At 41.9% G+C, this 20,708-nt stretch overlaps 1 protein-coding gene across 1 annotated transcript in view; it reads right to left on the bottom strand.

Annotated features, from left to right (window-relative positions):
- Positions 1-20,708, bottom strand: part of LOC121269566 (NF-kappa-B inhibitor delta-like) — a 71,233-nt gene that overhangs the window by 13,479 nt on the left and 37,046 nt on the right. Inside the window, exons 6-8 of the mRNA XM_041174265.1 lie at positions 17,466-17,571; positions 11,891-12,037; positions 3,783-3,834 (exon numbers count right to left, since the gene is read on the bottom strand). Of these exons, the coding sequence (XP_041030199.1) occupies positions 3,783-3,834; positions 11,891-12,037; positions 17,466-17,571 (305 nt within the window). The remainder of the gene's footprint in view (positions 1-3,782; positions 3,835-11,890; positions 12,038-17,465; positions 17,572-20,708) is intronic.

Raw genomic sequence — 20,708 nt, forward strand, 5'->3', positions numbered from 1 at the left:
AGTGAAGTGTAGTCACCATTGAAAGGTAAGAAACACAGCAGCCTATTTGAACAAAGCAAGCGCCCACAAACAGGAATGTATTATATCCAGATCATCTGTTAGAAATGATATTGGCGGAGGGATAAAAATTGGCCAGGACACTGGGGAGAACTCCCTTACTCTTAGTTGAAATAGTGCTATTGGATTCTTTACTAAGAGGACAGATGGGGCCTTGGTTAATGTCCCATCCAAAAGATGACACCTCAGTACTGCACTGGGGCATCAGTCTAAACTTGGTGCTCAAGTCTCAGTAATGGGATTTAATTAGTAGAATGCTACACTAAGTTGTAGTTGACCCCTGAGATGGTATCAATTTGAGGATTAGATCAAGGCAGAATGTTGAGGTTGGGTTGTTTCTGATCTGGGAGTACTTAATGTGAGCAGTGTGTGCCTGAAATGGAAACTTCTCCCATTGCCATTACTCACTGTCCTGTGCTCCTAGTGAAGAGCCACACTTGAGGGAGGAGGATGGTTTTCCGAACCAATGGTACAGTATTGCAGGCCTACCTCTAATCCACACTCCTCTGCAGACATGAGCTCATCAGGTTCCAAGTGTCTAAAGACAAGGAAAGCCAGCATCTTGGGGAGCAATTTTAATCTAACTTGCTTGCTATCACCCGATTGTTGATAGAAACTGATTTGCACTCCACCTCATCACTGAGCTCATCGTAAAATAAAATCAAGTGAGATGTAAAACCAGTGGCTGATTCACAGAGTGGGCTCAGTAATAAGACCTGAGAAGGCCTTTCCTGCTAGTAGCCTGAGGAGTGAGAACTGGCAGGCTGCAAACTTGGCTCCAGCCTACACCCAGCATGGCAAAAATTGCAGTGGGCGGGAAGTGGCCCTTAATTGGCAATTAATTGGCTATTTGAGGGCCTCAGTTGGCACAAGGGAGGGTGGGTTAGTCAACTGTTAGCATTCTGGCTAATGTTCTTTTTCCAATGAACAACACCATGAACAGGTGAAGCAGCAATTCATCGTATTTGCTGTTTGTGGGATCTCGTATACTATTAGGTCAAGTGTTTGCCTACATAACAACAATGACATTTTTAATTCACTCATGGGATGTAGGTGTCACTGGCTGGGCCAGCATTTATTACCCATCCCTAATTGCCCTTGAGAAGGTGGCAGTGAGCTGCCTTCTTGAACTGTTGCCGTCCCTGTGGTGTAGGTAGACCCTCAGTCCTGTTAGAGAGGGAGTTCCAGGAATTTTGACCCAGCGACAGTGAAGGAACGGAGATAAATTTCCAAGTCAGGTTGGTGAGTGGCTTGGAGGGGAACTTCCAGGTGGTGGTATCCCCATCTATCTGCTGTCCTTGTCCTTCCAGATGGTAGTGATCATGTGTTTGGTAGGTGCTGTCTAAGGAGCCTTGATGAGTTTCTGCAGTGCATCTTGTAGATGGTACACACTGCTGCCAGTGTTCAAAAGTAATCCACTAGTAACAAAACATTTCATGACATTCTGAGGACATGGTGTATAAATATGCTTTAAATATCTTTCCATGAAAAATATTGAAGCTATTTTGGAGTGCAATTTTTTTTGTTGCAAAGTCCAAAATTGGACAGAGGAGAACTGGAGTTGTGAAGTCTCCCCAAAATGTATATTTAATTGAAATTCTCATTTGTTTCAAGGTTGAGTTTTAATAGTTTCTTTGCAACCAATGAAGGTTCTTCGAAAACCTTAACAAGTTTAATAAGTAGTGCCTGTAAAACGTGGAATTTTTTGGTCCAGGTTGTCCACTGCCAAGTGTCCATTGTTATGGCATAGATTTAAGGGCTTTCAGCAGAGAACAGGTGGGTGTTCTGTCTAGCTGGAGCCCAGCCTGCCTTTCCAGCCTTGAAAACATCTGACACAAATAGGTGGGCACCTCATCTGAATATGTACTCGGAGGGTGGGGGCGGGGGGGGTGGTGAGTGGAAGGAGGTGGGGTGTTTGAGAGGAGGTGGGGGGGGAGGGTGCAAGCACATCTACTACCATTTCCCGTCACTTGAGCATGCAGGACATCAGGTGTTAAAGGTGGCACCTAGGGAATCTTGGGAGTCAGCTGTGGTGCCATGCAACTTAACAGTAAAGATCATTCTGGGTTTACTTTAATGCTAGTGGATAGTTCCATCATTTCTAACCAATGTTTGTTTATTTTTGTTTCGTTTTTATGTCTCTGAAGAAACCTTGAGGTCATTTTCAAAATTCTGTTCCACATCATGCACAAATGGGTTTTGAGAAACTCCTGTCTGATCCGTTTGGGAAGAAGAGGGGGATTTGGAGAGGAAAAACTGCTTCTTCGGACAGTTCTGACATCTCATTATCTGCAGATTGTTTTGAGGATAATTGGTGGAGGCAGAGGCTCCTCTTCCCAAAGGAATCTGTAATAGCAGATCAAATAGCGCCACTCAGAGAGCCTGACAACCACCAGCTCAGTTGTTTCATCTGAAAAGTGACTTGCAGTGGCACCAAATAATGGTAAACATTCCAGAGTGGTGAATGGCCATCATATTTTGCTTGGGCACAAATGTGCCATTTCTGTAGCCCCTGGCACAATTACCTGCAAATGACTGGAGTGAACTTTCTTTACAGGACTCAGTCAGCAGAAAATCAGAGATAGAGGCCAAAATATCTACCAGCAAAAGGCTAGCACATCCAGTAATTGTTAGCTGTGGCCTGATGCTTGGCACTTGGAGGTGTGCTGTGGTGCTTCACTATGAAGATAGTGATGTGGTTTGGCACAGAGGGTCACATTCCTCACAACCACTTCATGCAGTCCCACCTTCACATTAGAAACAATCAGACAAGGGGCCACCGGCTATATTCTTCTGTCATGAGCCTTTATCTAGGGTTTCCTTTTCCTACATTTCTGCTTGTATCCTTTTAGTCTTCTATTCCTTCAGCTTTGGCAAAGGACTCCATAATTTTTGTCACCCTATACTGATGTTCTCCTTTAATTGGTCCCATGTCAATTATGTGCAATTTTCCATCCCCACCACTAGGGGGTAGATCTTGACTTTGTGAAACAGCTGAAAGCCAGGTTCTGAGTCATTCGGACTTGAAACATTAACTGTGTTCCTCTCCACAGATACCTGGAAAAACTCAGCAGGTCTGACAGTATTTTTGTTGTTGTTTTGGATTTCCAGCATCCACAGTTTTTTGCTTTTAGCTTAAAGCCAGTGATGGTCATTGGAAATAAAAACCGTGAGAGATGTTAAACTGTCCGTGATTCACAATCGTTATCACACAAAGTCAAGGTTTACCTCCTTGTGTTTTCCCACCTAATAATCTGCATCTGATGCTACATTTAATGAGTTAACCTTGAAAAATTGGGTATAAAAAATCCACATCCATTTTGGTCTATCCAAAACCTGCCAAAAGCCTTTGGACATGAAGTTGGTCTTAGACGTTAACATAAAATGGCTCACAGTGAATGGGAAATCTATTTTAGCATCAATGGAAAACAATATCAGGTAGGCTATGGAAAGAGCTGCAAATTTGCTATTGGCTGTCTTGGGTTGGCACTTGAGGAGAATCTCACTCTACACCATTGAGAAATTAGGAAATCTAGCCTAGTGAATAGAAAAGACATTATAAAAATCAGACCATTGGTGCATGGGCTATGTTCAAAAATTTGCATGCCGCCCATTGTAAAAACTGGACTGTTCCATTGCCAGCACTGAATTGGATCATGTTTCACAGATCTGCAACAAAGATCACAAGATTATAATTCATTCATGATTGAACACGAATTACATACCTTCAAAATCCCTGGTTTCCAAGTTTACCAAGGTCCCAGCTGCTATGACCATCTGCAAACAACAGACAAGGTTTACTGAGGATCAGATTTGATAAATTAAAAGACATTTATCTGCGCAATCTATTTAACTTGACTATTCCAATGCATTCCTGGCTGGCCTTCCACATTATATCTTCTGAAAACTTGAGGTCATCCAAAACACTGATGTCTGTGTCCTAACTCGCCTCAAGTCTGGGAATATATTATCCTTGTGTTCGCTAACCTACATCGGCTCCCGGTCAAACTACGTCCCGATTTTAATATTCTCCTCATTGTTTAAAATCCGTCCAAGGCATCACCCCTCTCTGCTTTCTGTAATCTCCTCCAGCCACACAACTCTCCCAGATATCTGTGCTCCTCTAATTTTAGCATCTAGAGCATCTCCGATTTTAATTGCTCCACTATTAGTAGCCATGGCTTCAGTTGCCTCAGTTCTAAGCTCTGGAATTCCCTCCCTATATGTCTCCACCTCTCTGGCTTAATTTCATCCTTTAAGATGCTCCTTCAAACTTACCTCCACTTGCCCTAATATCCATTCATGAGGCTTGGTGTCATATTTGGTTTCCTGTGAAGCACGTGGAATATTTTATTATGTTAGAGGTGTTTTATAAGTTGCTGCTATTGAATTCCATGGAAGCACCCATCCCAGGAATGATATCCCACAAATGGGCAGGCCAGTAATTCCTGCGTTTCACTTGCTTTCTTTTGAATATTTAAAGAAAGCCTGGTAACACTGTGGAGACTAAACTGTTCATATCAATAATGAACGTTCTTTACTCAAACAATGGATGTTATAGTTTTAATAGAGGGGCTGTGTTACTGCTGTGATAAGTTCTGTCTCCATAATTTTTTTCATTCATGGGATGTGGGTATCTCTGGCTAGGCCAGCATTTACTGCCCATCCCTAATAGCCCTTGAGAAGGTGGCGGTGAGCTACCTTCTTGAACCGCTGCAGTCCCTGTGGTGTAGGTACACCCAGAGTGCTGTTAGGGAGGGAGTTCCAGGATTTTGACCCATGTGAGGAACCCGCTTTTTTGAAAATTGGAAGGACATTGAATTTTGGACATTCCTCCTCCTGAGTTGTTGTTAAAAGTCTACAAGTTTAATTCTAGGCTGTGAGTAAGCCGATTTTTTCAAGAAACCACAGGTCAACAGCTATATGTCCAATGGGGACACGTGATGAGGGAAGAGTTACTTTGTTTATCTGAGTTAAAGAAGAAGTGCTGGTGCCAGGCTAGAGATTCTTGCTGATTGGTTGAAAACACCTGACCTGAGAGAAGTCTTCTCTGAACATTTTATTCTTTTTGAATTCAGAGTCAGTGTGTTCCTTGAAAGCAGGCTGCAAAAGGAAGACTCTCTCTCTCCCCTGTCAACTTTGTGTTACATGCAGTCCAGAGTGAGCTAACCTTACACCAGAAACTTTTCATCAGAATAACTCATCTGTATTTTCGAAAGTCTGCAAACTTGTGACAAGTGAGAGCTATCAAAGACAGTTTTTCACCAAAGAGCCATCTGAAAGGACTTCTATATCTACTGTGACCAGAAATCTGTTAGATCAACAACATTGGCTATTTTGGTGATTGAATTAACCATTTAAATTATTGTTGTGACCTGTGGAAAAGTGGGACTGGAATTAACTGCACTCCTGCCATCATGGTCTGTACCACCCAGAGACAATGAAGGAATGGCGGTAAAGTTTCAAGTCAGGGTGGTGAGTGGCTTGGAGAGGAACTTCTAGGTGGTGGTGTTCCCATGTGTCTGCTGCCCTCGTCTTTTTAGATGGTAGCAGTCATGGGTTTGGAAGGTGCTGTCTAAGGAGCCTTGATGAGTTCCTGCAGTGCATCTCGTAGATGGTACACACACTGCTGCCACTGTGCGATGGTGGTGGAGAGAGTGAATGTTTGTGAATGGGGTGCCAATCAAGTTGGCTGCTTTGTCCTGGATGGTGTCAAACTTCTTGGGTGTTATTGGAGCTGCACTTATCCAGGCAAGTGGAGAGTATTCCACCATACTCCCGACTTGTGCCTTGTCGATGGTGAAACAGGCTTTGGGGAGTCAAGAGGTGAGTTACTCACTGCAGAATTCCCAGCCTCTGACCTACTCTTGTAGCCACAGTATTTACATGGCTAGTCCAGTTCAATTTCTGGTCAACGGTAGTCCCCAGGATGTTGATATTGGGAGATTCAGCGATGACAAGGCTATTGAATGTCAAGGGGCATTTAATAGTGTTTCATTTCTTTTGCTGGTTGGGAGAAAAAAACTCTCAAATCTCAAAAGACAGCAGAGAAAAATTAAAAATATAGAGAGAAAATAAGAGAGAAAAAGACCTGAAGAAGATGAGGTGAGAAATCATGTCTCTTGACTGTCTCCTACACATTACATGAGACAGTTTGTGTCCTTCACTCCGATCTTGGACTCATTGTCCATGTTGGGGTCCATGAGCACCAGTTGCCTTCCAGTACATAATCCAAATGGACATTAGCCCTATGGGAAACTTGGCAGTAAGTGCGAGCAAGTTGTTCAAATATGGGTGGCGACACAGCTGAGCCCAACATTGGTGTCAGTTAATTTCTGCACGAATGTGCTCCTAAAGGAGTTGTTGAAGAGGAAATGCTCTCAGGTCTACACCCCTTTCCTTAGCCAAGAACTCTAAGACCAACCCATACAAAAGTAGGACATGGAACTTTTTCCCATTACTTTCTCCCATATCACTGTCATTTCTTCTGTGTGATATAGTGAATTACATGTACTTCCTCGAATCTAGTGTACTGCCTTTACTGTTCATGGTACAGAATTTCCTACACTTTGGGACACCCAAATGTAGATCAGGTTATGGCTTTGCCAAACACCTCTGCCCTATCTGCAAGCATAACCCCAAGCTCTGTAGAACTCATCATTTAACCTCTTCCCATTCTGACTTCTCTGTCATTGGTCACACATGCACATCATTAGCTTCGAGAGCAACAGGCCAAAACTTGCTGGAATGGGGCATCTCCCAACGCATGGCATTAGTGAGAGTTTTTCTGCACCCTTAGCTCAAACATCTTTTCCTGATGTAACCTGCTGGAAATGTGGGTGGATAAAGGCAGCAAGGACAATGGACAATGGGGCATGGCAGGACCATCTCTTTAACCAATGAGATTTAACAATTGATAAAGAAACAGGGGAACAGCGTAGAAGAGGGATGTATTCATACTCAGCACAGGTGATGTGAAGGAAATAGAGAAGGAAAGAAAAATTGGATTGGAAAAGCGAGAAAAAGAGGCAGAAAGGGAAAGTAAGTTAAAATAGAAAAAATTAAATTAAAACAATTAATTTTAAAAATATCTAAGAAGAATTTACATGCAGGAATGAGACTGAACAATTTAAATTGTTTCCTTTCTGAGCTGTAGAGATTGATTGGCATTGGTTAAATAGGCACTTCTCCTGTTAAATTCCAACCCTAACTTTCGGTAAGTTTAATGGGTAATTAATATGCAAATCCAGAAAGTTCTTAAAAAAAAGGGAGGCTGAGGGTGAAATGACATTTGTGATGTAACTCGACAAGCAAGTTCTGAAGTTACCATTGTGTTGTTATAATGATATAATACCTTGGGCTTATTTATGGAGAAGGCACAGGACACCGATCACTCATAGGGGATTGAGTAAATACGTGCGTTCGTTTGTTAGGACTAGGCGCAGGAGGACTGTTGTACACAGGTATAAAGCTCGAAGGCATAACAGTTGTGTGTGTGCTCTGCTCAAAGCAAAAGTGACTGGATCACATGCTACATTTCATTTCTAGTGATGCCATGCTGATATCTCTTAAAGGCATATTACAAGAGTTACCTCTTAATTGGCTGCCTCCTTTAAGATTTCCCAGTCGACGTGTCTCTGACCCTGAAATGGTCCCAAGTCCTGGTTATAAACAGTGTTGGGAAGATTCCGCCCAATGTGTGAACTTGACATTTTGTTTGATGTTGTATATAAACTATTGTAAACGCTAGCTGGGTTGGAGCTGAACTATATGATGCAGGATAATTCTAGCATTATTTCCACACAGTGAAAGCTGATCTCAGTGGAATCTCAGTGGCAGCCAGTGACCTTAGGAATCCCAGAGTTAGACAGAGGAATAAGTGAGGAGCAGGCCCCACCCTCTCCTTCTTCACTGGGAAAGCGCAGTGGTTGAGGGCAGGACTGGCTTGACTGTAATAGTCTTCCCCAATGATTGAACAGCCTGTTAACACTGACTGGCAAGGCTATAACATAGGGTCATCTGAGATACCTAGGGGGCAGTTAGTGCTAATGGACTTGTGCCCCACGTTGATTTGGCACTTTCAGGAGAGGACAATGTACTATTAATAACAAAAAAAACCATGGTAAGAACATCGATTCTATAAGCATTAAAGCAACAAATGTTTATACTAATATTTAACTTCAGATCATGTGACAGGATGTTGCCACAAGCAAAAATTGGTGCAAACTTGTACAAATTTCTCAAGGAATGTGATGTACAAGCCTGTACAGAAATCCATCCCCTATACAAATGTTCTGCTAGACTGACACCATTCTGCCCACCTCAATCACAGAATGCATATTTTTTTCAGGGCATGCTTATTGTTGATGCCATATGTTGATTCAGGTATGGAAAATTGTTCTGCGCCAGTATCTCTAGCTGTTCTGCTTCTTGCAAAAAACCTGACACAGGGTACAGTGTGCTGGAAAGAAACATTAAAATGTTTTTTTAAAGAAGCAGTTTCCCCTTCCACCTCCTCAGCTATGGGTCAGTTGGTAGCATTCTCAACTCCCATTTAAGAATGCTATGGGTTCAAGATCCATTCCTGAATCATGGCCCCATAATTGAGTGCTACATTGTAGGAGGTGCCATCTTTCAGTTCAGTCCCCGGCCTGCTCTCTCAATTGAATGCAAAAGCTCCTATTACACTATTTCAAAGAAAAGTAGGAGAGTTATCCATGGTGTCCAGGCTAATATTTATCCTTCAAATAACATCACAAGAAACAGATTGTCCAGTCATTATCCCATTGCCACTTGTGGGAGCTTGCTGTGCACAACCTTACCACCATGTTTCCTACATTACAACAGTGACTACATTTCAATAGCTGTAAAGTGCTTTGGGATGTCCTGGGGTCATGAAAAGCACTATATAAAAGCTAATCTTGCTATTTTTCTTTTGCCTCTCTTCTATCTGGAAAGTGCGGATCCATGGTGCTCTCTAGGCACTGGCACCCACATAGTACCTCACCCTGGTTAGGATCCCACCATGTGCATAAGACCCCAGTGCAATTTTGAACTTAATGTGCATAGCAGCCATGCAATCCCTGCCCACTTACACCTATTGCTGAACGTAGCTCCGGAAAGGCCAGGATACGACATAAGTGGCAGTTTTTTTGGGCGGGAGGGGGTGGGGCGAGGGGGGAGGTGGGGGATTGATGGGGAGGGCACAGGAACAGGGGAAAAGGCTCTTCCTGTGCTCTGAGTAAAGTCATCATCACAGCAGTTGGACTTTCTGCTGCACTCCTCCCAACTCCCTGATTGGCTAGCTTCTATCCCTTTAACCGCCTTCCGCCAGCTTGTTTTCATGGCAATACCTTATTTTCTGTCCCTTTTACACCAATCGGCAAACTTTCTACCAGGGCTCGCTCAGTGTTGGCAGCTTGCCATTTTTATTGCACCGTGGTCTGATAAAGAAAATGGTTCTGGCTTTGGGCAGGTCTTCATCAGGCACATGGATACCGTGCTCACCTTCTCTGCATATCCCATAGTTTGTATGCTTCCAAACCCAGGCCAGGCGCTACCTTTCTGCACTAGGCTATTCGGGACAGCTAACAATCAGAACGACAAGGATAATCTTTTCAGATTTCTCTATTCCTTTCATAACTTGAGTATCTGATTTTTGTCCTGGAATCTTTAAATTTCTGGCAAATGTTGGAGAAACTAATTTAAAATCAAATCTTTCTAACCATTAAAATAATTGCAGGAAGTTCCAAAATGTTGATGATAGCACAAGCTTAAAAAAAAACTATGCTTTGACAGCCAGTTCATGATATGCGTGTTGCATCTGTTGCAATTGAAATTCCAGGTACCCTCAGAGTATTTACAGTGCTGATGTTTTCAGTCAGGCACTATGCAAATACTCTCATAATCTGATGGCTGTGAAGAATAAAAGGATTCTGACCTTTTCTGCACTATTGGTTAGAACATGCCATAAAAGTTTATGGTTGAGTTAGAAAGGCAAAGAAGCAGGACTAAAAGCAAAGAACTGCGGATGCTGGAAATCCAAAACAAAAACAGAAATACCTGGAAAAACTCAGCAGGTCTGACAGCATCAGCGGAGAAGAGCACAGTTGACATTTCGAGTCCTCATGACCCTTCAACAGAACAGTTCTGTTGAAGGGTCATGAGGACTTGAAACGTCAACTGTGCTCTTCTCCGCCGATGCTGCCAGACCTGGAAAGAAGCAGGACTGACTGGGCCACATGCCGCTATAATGACACTACATGGGGAGGTGATGGTGTCGTGGTATTGTCACTGGACTAGTAATCCAGGGACCCAGGGTAATGCTCTGGGGACCTGGGTTTGAATCCTGCCACGGTAGATGGCGGTATTTGAATTCAGTAAAAATCTTGAATTAAAAAGTCGAATTGTCGATTGTAATAAAAATCCATCACTAATGTCCTTTAGGGAAGAAAATCTGTTGTCTTACCTGGTCTGGCTTATATGTAACTCCAGACTATGGCCGACTCTTAAATGCCCTCTGAACAAGGGCAAATAGGGATGGGTAATAGATGAACGAATAAAAAAAAACTCAATGTGTTGACTTTGTGTTTTATTATTTAATCCTCTGACTTTGTCATCTAATTTTTTTACTTGGTGTAATACATGTATTGCTTTTCATTCTCTTGTTCTCAAGTCCCTCAGGTTTTTTTTGGTGGCTTCATTAGAACTCTGAGAAAGCTGAATATACCACTCATCATTCTCAAGGTTTTGCAGTAGATATTCTCAGAGGGTCAGCGTCACTCACATTCCCATCAACAGATCTTGCATTCTCTCTGACCTGGAGTACACATTTTGTTACCCAATATCTACTTAAGTGATAACGTGGCATGATGGTCATAACCCAGAACCCTTGTTTTGATACTACAGTGTCACGTGTGCCATCACAGGCAATACTCCTGTCTTTATGGACACTCTATAGAAGTGAGGTTACACTTCATCAACAAACTGTTTATTTCACATAAGTTACACTAAAAAAACACAGAATATAGTTTTCACAGTGAGAAGAATTTTTAAATTCTCCTTGTTTTATGCAAAATAGCAAAGATATAACAGGCTGGGTTTACGCAGATCTGTCTATTAACTTGGTGTGGTTACAGGAAGAAATGGTTTAGCTTGGTGAGCTGTCAAATACCGAGAAATATAAGTATCCCTACATGACAAGTGACTATGGTGAAAAACCGAATTTATTGGCCATAAAGATGTTAGGAATATGTTGATAGAGAGTTGTGGGCCGGGGTGGGAGACATGGGGTGGGGAAGGTGTGGGACGAAGAATTTAGCCTCCATGCTCTGGTACAGACTTGATGAACAAGCTATTCTTTTCCTGTCCATCAGTTCTGCATTTTACAAACACGGGAGCCAGCTGATCATATTACTGTGCATCCACTGACAAACCTGGGATAACATCAGCCCAGATTTCATCCTGCACTGATGTTTCTCAATAAGCACTGACAGGCGGGGAATACCTGGGAAATATTGACGGTTGATGTTTATATTTGCAGATGCTGGAGGACCTACCATTCAGGCACGGTGTTTTCTATTTTTATTTCAGATCTCTAACTATTGCAATTGTTTTTAATACTATGTGTGCCTGTGTGTAACTTACTGCTATTCATGGGAAGCAGAAATTGCATAAAAACATAGGGGCTGATTTCAATTAGAAACAATTTGACTTCCTATTTAAATGCACTATTTAAGGGCAATAAATTATTTTAGTGGAATAGTATTAACAATTAAGGTACTCAGCATTAGCTTTCATTATTAACACAGAAGGTGTTAATAGCCGTGCTTACCTGAATGATACTCAGATGGCCATAGGTAGCAGCCAGATGTAGAAAGGTTTGTCCTTTGTCATCAACAGCGTTCAGGTCAGCGCCGAACAGAATCAGATCCCGTACGATCAAAGGCTGATTTGCTACCACAGCAACCAATAGGGGTGTCTATGAATATAAAAAAAAATGTCATTAGCTGTGCAGCCAGTACTGATATAATAGGAATAAATAAGAACAGGACCAGTCCCTTCAGCCCCTTGAGCCCGTTCCGTCATTCAATTACGTCATGGCTAATTTATATCTTAACTCTATTTACTTGCCTTGGTTTCTTACCCTTTAACACCCTTATCTTAAAACAAATGATTAATCTCAGTTTCAAAATTTTTAATTAACTCCCCCACCAAGTGTTTTTTTTGGGGGGTGGGTGTGGGGGTGGGGGAAAAAAGTTCCAGATTTTCAGTACCCTTTGTGTAAAAACATGCTACCTTCCATCACCTCTGAATGGCCTGGTTCTAATTTTAAGCTTATGCCCCTCTTGTTCTGGACTCCTCTCCAGACATAAGGAAATAGTTTCTCTCTTTGTACCCTGTTAAATCCTTTAGTCATCTTAAACACTTCAATTAGGACAGCCAATAATTTCATATACTCAAGAGAATACAAGCCAAGGTATGGAACCTGATCTCATAAATTAACTCTTTAAGCCCTGGAAAAGTCTGGTGTATTTGTGTTGCATCTCCTCCAAGGTCAATACATCCATTCCAAGGCGCCCAAAACTGTATGCAATACTCCAGGACGGGGTCTAACTAGAACTTTATAGCATAACTTCCACCTCTTCATATTTCATTTCACTTTAGCTAATATTCCGCTAGAAATAGGAACAGGAGTAGGCCATTTTGCACATTGAGCCTGCATGTTCTGCTATTCGATAAGATCATGACTGATCTGATTGTTGTCTTAACTCCACCTTCCTCCCATCCCCCTATAACTCTTAATTCACTGTCGATCAAAAATCTGTCCAACTCAGCCCTGAATATATTCAATAACCCAAACTTCACTGACTTTGTGGAAGAGAATTCCAAACACTAATGATCCTCTGAGAGAAAAACCTCCTCCTCAACTCCATCTTAAATGGAAGGTGTCTTATTTTTAATTGTGCCCCTGAGGTTCTAGATTCCCCATGAGAGGAAACATCCTCCCAGCATCTACCCCCTCAGAAGCTTACATATTTCAGTCAGATCATCTCTCATTCTTCTAAACACCAATAACCCAACCTGGTCACCTTTCCTCAAGACAAACCCTTCATCCCAAGAATCAGCTGAGTGAACCTTCTCTGAGCTGATTCCAGTGCAAGTATATCCCTCCTTAAGTAGGAAAACCAAAACTATACACAGTACTCCAAGTGTGACCTCACCAATGTCTTGTACAGTTGTAGAAAAATGTCTTTACTTTTATACTCCATCCCTTTGTAATAAAGGCCAACATTCTATTTGCCTTCCTAATTACTTCCGTACCTGCATGCAAACTTCTTGTGATTTGTGTGCAATGTCACCCAGATCCTTCTGTACTACAGCATTCTGCAGCCTCTCCCTCCATTTAAATACTATTCTGCTTTTTCTATTTTTCTGCCAAAGTGGACAATCTCACATTTTTCCACACTATACTTCATCTGCAAAGTTTTTGCCCATGTGCTTAACCTGTCTTAACCTGTTATTCCTTTGTAGACTCTTTGTATCCTCCTCATAACTTGTTTTCATACCCATCTTTGCATTATCAGCAAAAGTAGCTATAATACAGCCTGTTCCTTCATCCAAATCATTAGTAGAGATCACAAATAGTCAAAGCCCCAGCACTGATCCCTGTGGCAGTCCACTAGTTATTTCGCCAACCTGAAAATTACCCACTTATTCTAACTCTCTGTTTTATGTTAGTTAGCCAATCCTCTATCCATGCTAATACACCATCACCAAAATCATAAGATCTTGTTTTGTGTAGTAACCTTTTATGTGGCACCTTAGTGAATGCCTTCTGGAAGTCTAAATACACTACATCTACTGGTTCCCCTTTATCCACCCAGCTTGTTATATCCTCAAAGAACTCTAATAAATTTGTCAAACACTATTTCCCTTTCATAAAGCCATGCTGACTCTGCCGGATTATATTATAATTTTCTAAATGCCCTGCTGCTCCTTAATAATGGATTCTAGAATTTTCCTAATGACAGATGTAAGACTAACTGACCTATAGTATCCTGATTTCTGTCTCCCTCCTTTCTTGAATAGAGATGTTACATTTGCGGTTTTCTAATCCACAGGGACCTTTCCAGGATCTAGGGAATTTTGGAAGATTATAACCAATGCATCCACTATCTCTGCAGCCAATTCTTTTAGGATACTAGGATGCAGGCCGTCAGGTCCAGGAGACTTGTCAGCCTTTATTCCTGTTAGTTTTCCTGGTACTTTTCCTCTAGTAATCGTGATTCTTTTAAGCTCCTCCTTCCCTTGTGCCCTCTGCTTTTCTACTATTTTTGGGATGCATCTTGTGTCTTCTGCTGTGAAGAAGATGCAAAATTCTTGTTCAAGTCTCTGCCATTTCCTTGTTTCCTATTATGAATTCCCCAGTCTCACCCTCTAAGGGATCAATGTTCACTTTTCCTACTCTTTCTTTTTACATACATGTAGAGGTTTTTACTTTCTGGTTTTATATTTCTTACTAGTTTTCTCTCATACTATAATTTCTCCTCTTATTTCTTTTTAGTCACCCTTTGCTTGTTTCTAAAATGTTCCCAATCTTCTGGCTCACCACTAACCTTTGCAGCATTATACATCTTCCTTAATCTTGATACCACCCTAGCTTCCTTAGTTAGTGATAATGATGCATCCTCCTTGTAGAGTTTCTCTTTCTCACTTGTTCCAGGCCCAAACTTCTCACCCTCAAATTGAATGTGAAATTCATTAATGCTATGATCATTCTTACCTAAGGATCCTTTACTATAACATCATTAATCAATCCTGTTTCATTACACATTACCAGGTTTAACATAGCCTGTTCCCTGGTTGGTTTCAGAACATATTGTTCCAAGAAACTGTCCTTCTAAATTTTTTTTTGTACTAGTACATTTGTTGATTTCTGTACATGGAATGCAAATCTTTCTGCTCCTCCACAGTTCCTATCTTCACTGCATTTAGAACTGAGCTATCTTGCTTAGGCCCAAAGTACATGACCTTGCACTTCTCCACATTAAACTCCATCTTCTACAATTTTACTCACCCACTTAACCTATTAATGATCCATTGTAGTTTTCAACTCCAATCTACATGATTTACTGTGCCACCTAACTTAGTAGTGTTGACAGTAAAATTAGATATATGCCTCTCTATTCCTTCACCTAAATTATAGGTTAATGCAGTGAAACACTGAAAACAAGAATGAAGACTTTCAGATCAAGGCATTGCCTAACTGAAAGCCAATGTAGAACTCCAACAGGCAAGTTGAAAGTTAGGGCAACAATTTTGGATGATCTCAAGTTTCCAAGGGTGGATAAGTCAAGTCTGGAAGTAACATAGGCATGGATGATGATTTAAGAAGTGGGTGAGTTGAGGCAGGAGTAGGGGCAGGCAATATAACGGACGTGAAAAAAAGGCAGCCTTAGTGATGGTACAGATACGTGGCTGGCAACTTATTTTGGTGCCAAATACAACACCAACAGCTTTATTGCATATCTTTTGGAAATAAATAACACTCAGCCACTCATTTAGCTACCAGGTTAGTGACCTCATCAAAAAGGTTATATAGATATACTTGCCCTTCACAAACCTATGCTGGCTTAATCTGGTCAGCCCATGTTTCTTGAAGTGTTCAGTCATTCTGTCCCTACTGGCAGATTCTAGTAATTCCCCCGCAACAAGTGTTAGAATAATAGGTCTATAATAACCTGGTTTAACTCTCCCACCCTTCCTAGTTCATTGAGTGACATTGTCAGTTTTCCAATTCAATCTCAACTGATTAAGCTCCAAGAAGAACAATTGATCTATCAAGAATGTCCCATATTGTCATTGTGCAACTGAGACCCACTGTATTCCCCAGCATCAGTAGACATATAGGATGGCATGTTCCCAATCTCACTGTATGCCAGAGCGGGAGCAAGATTTGAGGCAAGGGTGACAGGTCAGCACCCCAGCCTGTTTCCTGCAATATTGCTAAAGGCAGGTGAACTTCGGCAGCTGTGGGAAGACACTTAATCTAATTAAGTGACTATTTGGGAGGAAGGGGAACAATGAGCACTCCACTGGGATCTTGCTGACATCAGAGTAAACACCTGCTGAGCGCCAAGCCCAGGGGCTCCCTGGAAGCGTCTTCCTGGCAACGAGGGGGGATATCTGAACCACAGACACCACGTCCCAAAGATGAGGCTGTGGGATGAAAGGCTGCATTAGTGATCCAAATGAATCCTTCAGAGGGCTTTCAACCCCCTCCCCCCAAATCAGGTGGGCCTACTTCTACAGGCCTTTTTGTTTTAGTAATTTTATTCAAACTTCCTAAGGTTGCACCTTTTTGAAGCACCCTCACTCTTGCGTCTCTGTCCGAGCAGAACAGACCTCTTGCAGTGGGGCTGCTGGCTATTCCCAGCTGTGGGCACTCTGATTGGACCTCAGGAACCCACCCATCATCTTGAATTAGATAGTGGATATGGAGGCGGCCAATTAGGATGCACTCTCCCGGAAGGTACTGCAGATCTGGAAATAGTCCCAACTCCTGAAACTAAACAATCAGAAGATTCCACCTGTAACCTCCTGGGAGAGACAATTCCCACCCCCCTCCCCAACCCATAAAATTCCATTTAAGGAAAAGGAATTCTGGAAAATTGCTCTCTAACCCACAAAGATGATCTAAATGGATTCAAGGAGGTTACCATGGCCACAGAACAATTCTCCTCCATGTCAACCCCACCTGAACCTCCCCCGCAACCCATATTTTTCATGCTGTTCTATCCATCTCAGCCAGAAACTAGTCCATCTACTTTGAACTAACTGCATCATCTGACAACCTGCTTCAAAGGTCATGACTCTTTGCAAAACCAAAGCTTCCTAACCCTACTTGTCTGCTGACTCAACTTTTATGCACATCCCTGATTCTCCCTCACCTATCTAACTCAAATAGTCAGACACTGTTTAATTCTTTCATTATTTTAAAGACTATCATGAAATCGCCTTGCTTGTCAATAGAGTAACAAGACACTGCTCTCTAAGCATTATGTGACGATGAATGGGCCTGTAAACTAGACTTCAATACAATGGCACTCCCCTAAGCATCTTCAGGACTATGTGAAGGGGAAAGAAACCAGATATAATATTCCATTAGAGGCCAACCAAGGATTAATAAGGGCAGTACAGTGCTTTTGTTTTATATTGGATTATCCCAGTAATACATCCTAATTTGTTTTGCTATAGTCTTGCAATGCTGTTAATAGACCTTTAGAGAATCAAGTTCTTCGTGTGGGTAGTGCAGATGGAGTTAGATAATCAAAAACCATAAGATCAATTAGTACAATAGTGCAAGTGAAATTATTTCATTAGGATGTGTTCTAAGGCTTTTATACCTTTCCTCTGTGCTCTTTAGTATCGAGTCTCCTGAGCTCACGCATTCGTTCAGCTGCTGCGTAGGCGTGTTCCCGCATACCTTTTGCTGCGTAGATGTGAAGAATTCTGAAACCAAATAAATTAGGCAATTGCTAATTACAATTATCACATAACTCTGTTTCTTCCATTACAGTTTAACAGTTTGGCAACCAGTCTTGAGACAGATCTTCAAGTGGGACAGAATATTAAAGCATCAAGGTGCAGCGTCAAGTGAGATGATTGCGACCTTCCAAATCAGAGCAGTGTTGTGAGAGGAGCTGAGTGGAGGATGGGTGTATCACCATGGTGAAGATGGATAGCCAGAAGGATCTTTGTCTCTGGGGCTGTCCTTATATGCGTCCTTGTTGCTTTCTCAGTAGAACATAAGAAACAGGAACCGGAGTAGGCCATTTGGCCTCTTGAGCCTGCTCCACTATTCAATATGATCAAGGCTGATCTGATTCTGGCCTTAAACTCCATGTTCCTGTCTGTCCCCATAACCTTTCACTCCCTTGAAGATCAAAATCTGTCTCACTCAGCCTGGAATATAATTAATGACCCAGCGTACCTGGGGTAGAGAATTCCAAGGGTTCACGGTCCTCAGAGAACAAATTCCTCCTCATCTTCAACCTAAATGGGAGACCCCTTATTTTCAAACTGTGGCCCCAGTTCTAGATTCCCCCATGAGCTGACACAACCTCCCAGCATCCACCCTGCCAAGCACCCTCAGAATCTTATATGTTTCAATAAGATCACCTTTCATTCTTCAGAATGGCAATGAGTGTGGATCCAACCTGCTCAACCTCTGTTCATAAGATAATCTAGTGAACCTTCTCTGAACTGCTTCCATTGCAAGTATATCTCCCCTTAAGTATGGTGACCATACTGGAGAAGGCAATCACATGTGTTCTGGACACCAGGGCAAGGTTGGATTCGAGAAACAAGGAAATAAAAAGAGAAATTTATTGTAACACCATCTCTAAGACACAGCTCCAAAGAATGATGGCTTTGATAGGTGACACTCTCACTTCTCAAATTCAAATATTCACTTTGCCCCCTTTCTACTGGCCTGCCTCTGCTATGGCTGATCCACACCCAGGTCTCTGAAAATTTAGCTCTGAGGCTCATGTGAACTGTTAGGGAGGTCCTCCCTCTGATTTTCCCAAACCTGACATGTAGAATTACGTTGGGTCTTTACTCCCATCATAGACAACAACGACAACAGCAACAACTTGCATTTATCTAGCACCTTGAAGGTTGTAAAGCATTTCAAGGTGCTCCACAGGTTATAAAACAAGAGTCGCATAAGGAGAAATTAAGGCAGGTTGGTTAAAGAGGAAGGTATAAGGGGGCCTAAAAGAGAGGAGAGCAAAAGAGAAATACAAGATGGTTAGGAATGGAATTCCAGAGCTTAGGGTCTAAGCAGCTGAAAGTATGGCTGCCAATGGTGGAGCAATGAAAATTATAGCTTGATAGCAATTGTAATTCCAAAATATGTGGATTGTAGATATGAGGTTCTGCTCCACCCTAACATGGTAAACTCTCTTGAATTTCCCCTATAGAGGTCTATTGATTTCTGCTGTATGATAACAGCAACTGACTTGGAAGGGTTTCTGATCTGTTAGTAAGTGAGCCCAGAGTCAACATTAGCTGGAATGCAATCATTAAGTCAAGACATGTTGGTTATTTTCATGTTAATTCACTCTCAGCACTCTGCTACTAGTAAATTAGTTTGATTTTTTGGTAAATTTGTAGAGACAAATGCAAACATTAATTTGAACACAATTGTCTGTGGGGTAGATTTTCACTTTCAGCTCCTGGATAATAATGAGTCACCCTCCCTTTATAGAGCTCACCTGATTTTTATTCCTTTGATTAGAAAATAGCATGTTAATTTATAAATAATTCCTAATTTAGTTTGAATACTTTTCCTATTTTACTTAATTATAGCATTAGTAGACATAATTCAGAATGGAGAGGAAACCAGGTTTCACAAAGACAGGTTACTGCAAGGAAATGTGTAGAAATTGTGACCAGTATTGCTCTTACATGTATCCAAATATGTTGACGTATATCTTTTAGTGTGCTTGTCCCAAATTCTTCTCTTCCCTTTTTTAAAGCAGGCATTAATATGAGATTTTTATACAGATATATTCATATGAGAACAGTGCCTCTTTCAATCTTGACTTTTAAAAGTCAACCATCAGAAAATTTAACACAACTGGGTTGGGAATCTTCCAGTTTTGTGCTGAACATATTTCTAAGTAGACTTGCCTGACAAGAATTCTTTTTTTTTACAAAGCTTAGAATTTGTTGACTGTCAGCAGCACCTGCACCAACAGTTGCTGCCAGCGCATAAAAATGATCAAAAGCATGAATGAATCATCTTTCTTCCACCAGCCACATCTATGCAGATAAAATTTGTCAAACTGAAGCGGTGCAAGGATATCAGGAAATGATTGTAAACCGGGTGAAGGTCATATGGTGGTTTTAAGATGCTTGAATTTCTCCCTTACGTTTAACAAATTAGCAATCGCTCCCTGGCGATGTAACTGTGCCCTTATACTACCACCTTTGTATCAACCCAGAGCAACTTTGCCTGTGCATCCATTGCCAAAAGATGCAAGTTCACAGCTGTCGGGTTGCCGACTGGTGTGACTCCAAGTTGGATTGTCTAAATTTAAACTGGAATGCCTTGATGTTTAACTATGGGACTAGATTCTCCTAACATTAAAATTTAACACTTTCTTTCAGCACTATGAACTGAATTTTTTGCTCTTTGGGTGTGCGCAATCGGCGGGCCAGGGACCTGACAGGAGATAGGCCCCTGACCGCGATTTCATGCTGTCTGGCCAATTAATGGCCAGCCAGGGTGAAACATCTGCTGAGAAAGGCTCAGCCACTGCTGGTGGGGGTGGGAAGAGGACGGGCAACGACGTCACCAGCGGGTGCTGGTGAGCGCTTCCACTGAGCTCCCCGAAGGCACCTCAGGGTGCTGCAGACCTTCAGATAATAAAACATAGCACAAAAACGCTGCAAAAAACGTCCATGCAGCTCAATCAAGCACCGGAAAGCATACCTCATTTAAAAAAAAAACGGTGCCCAGATGTTTCTTTTTATTTTATTTCCCCAAGGAGATTTCATCCCGCTCTGGATCGAGGTTTTGAGCACAAAATGCAAAGGCCGCCTAGCCGATTGGCCCGTCCGCCAACGGTAAAAGCGGA

This window comes from Carcharodon carcharias, chromosome 25 (assembly GCF_017639515.1).
Source record: "Carcharodon carcharias isolate sCarCar2 chromosome 25, sCarCar2.pri, whole genome shotgun sequence".
NCBI classification, from domain to species: Eukaryota; Metazoa; Chordata; class Chondrichthyes; order Lamniformes; family Lamnidae; genus Carcharodon; species Carcharodon carcharias.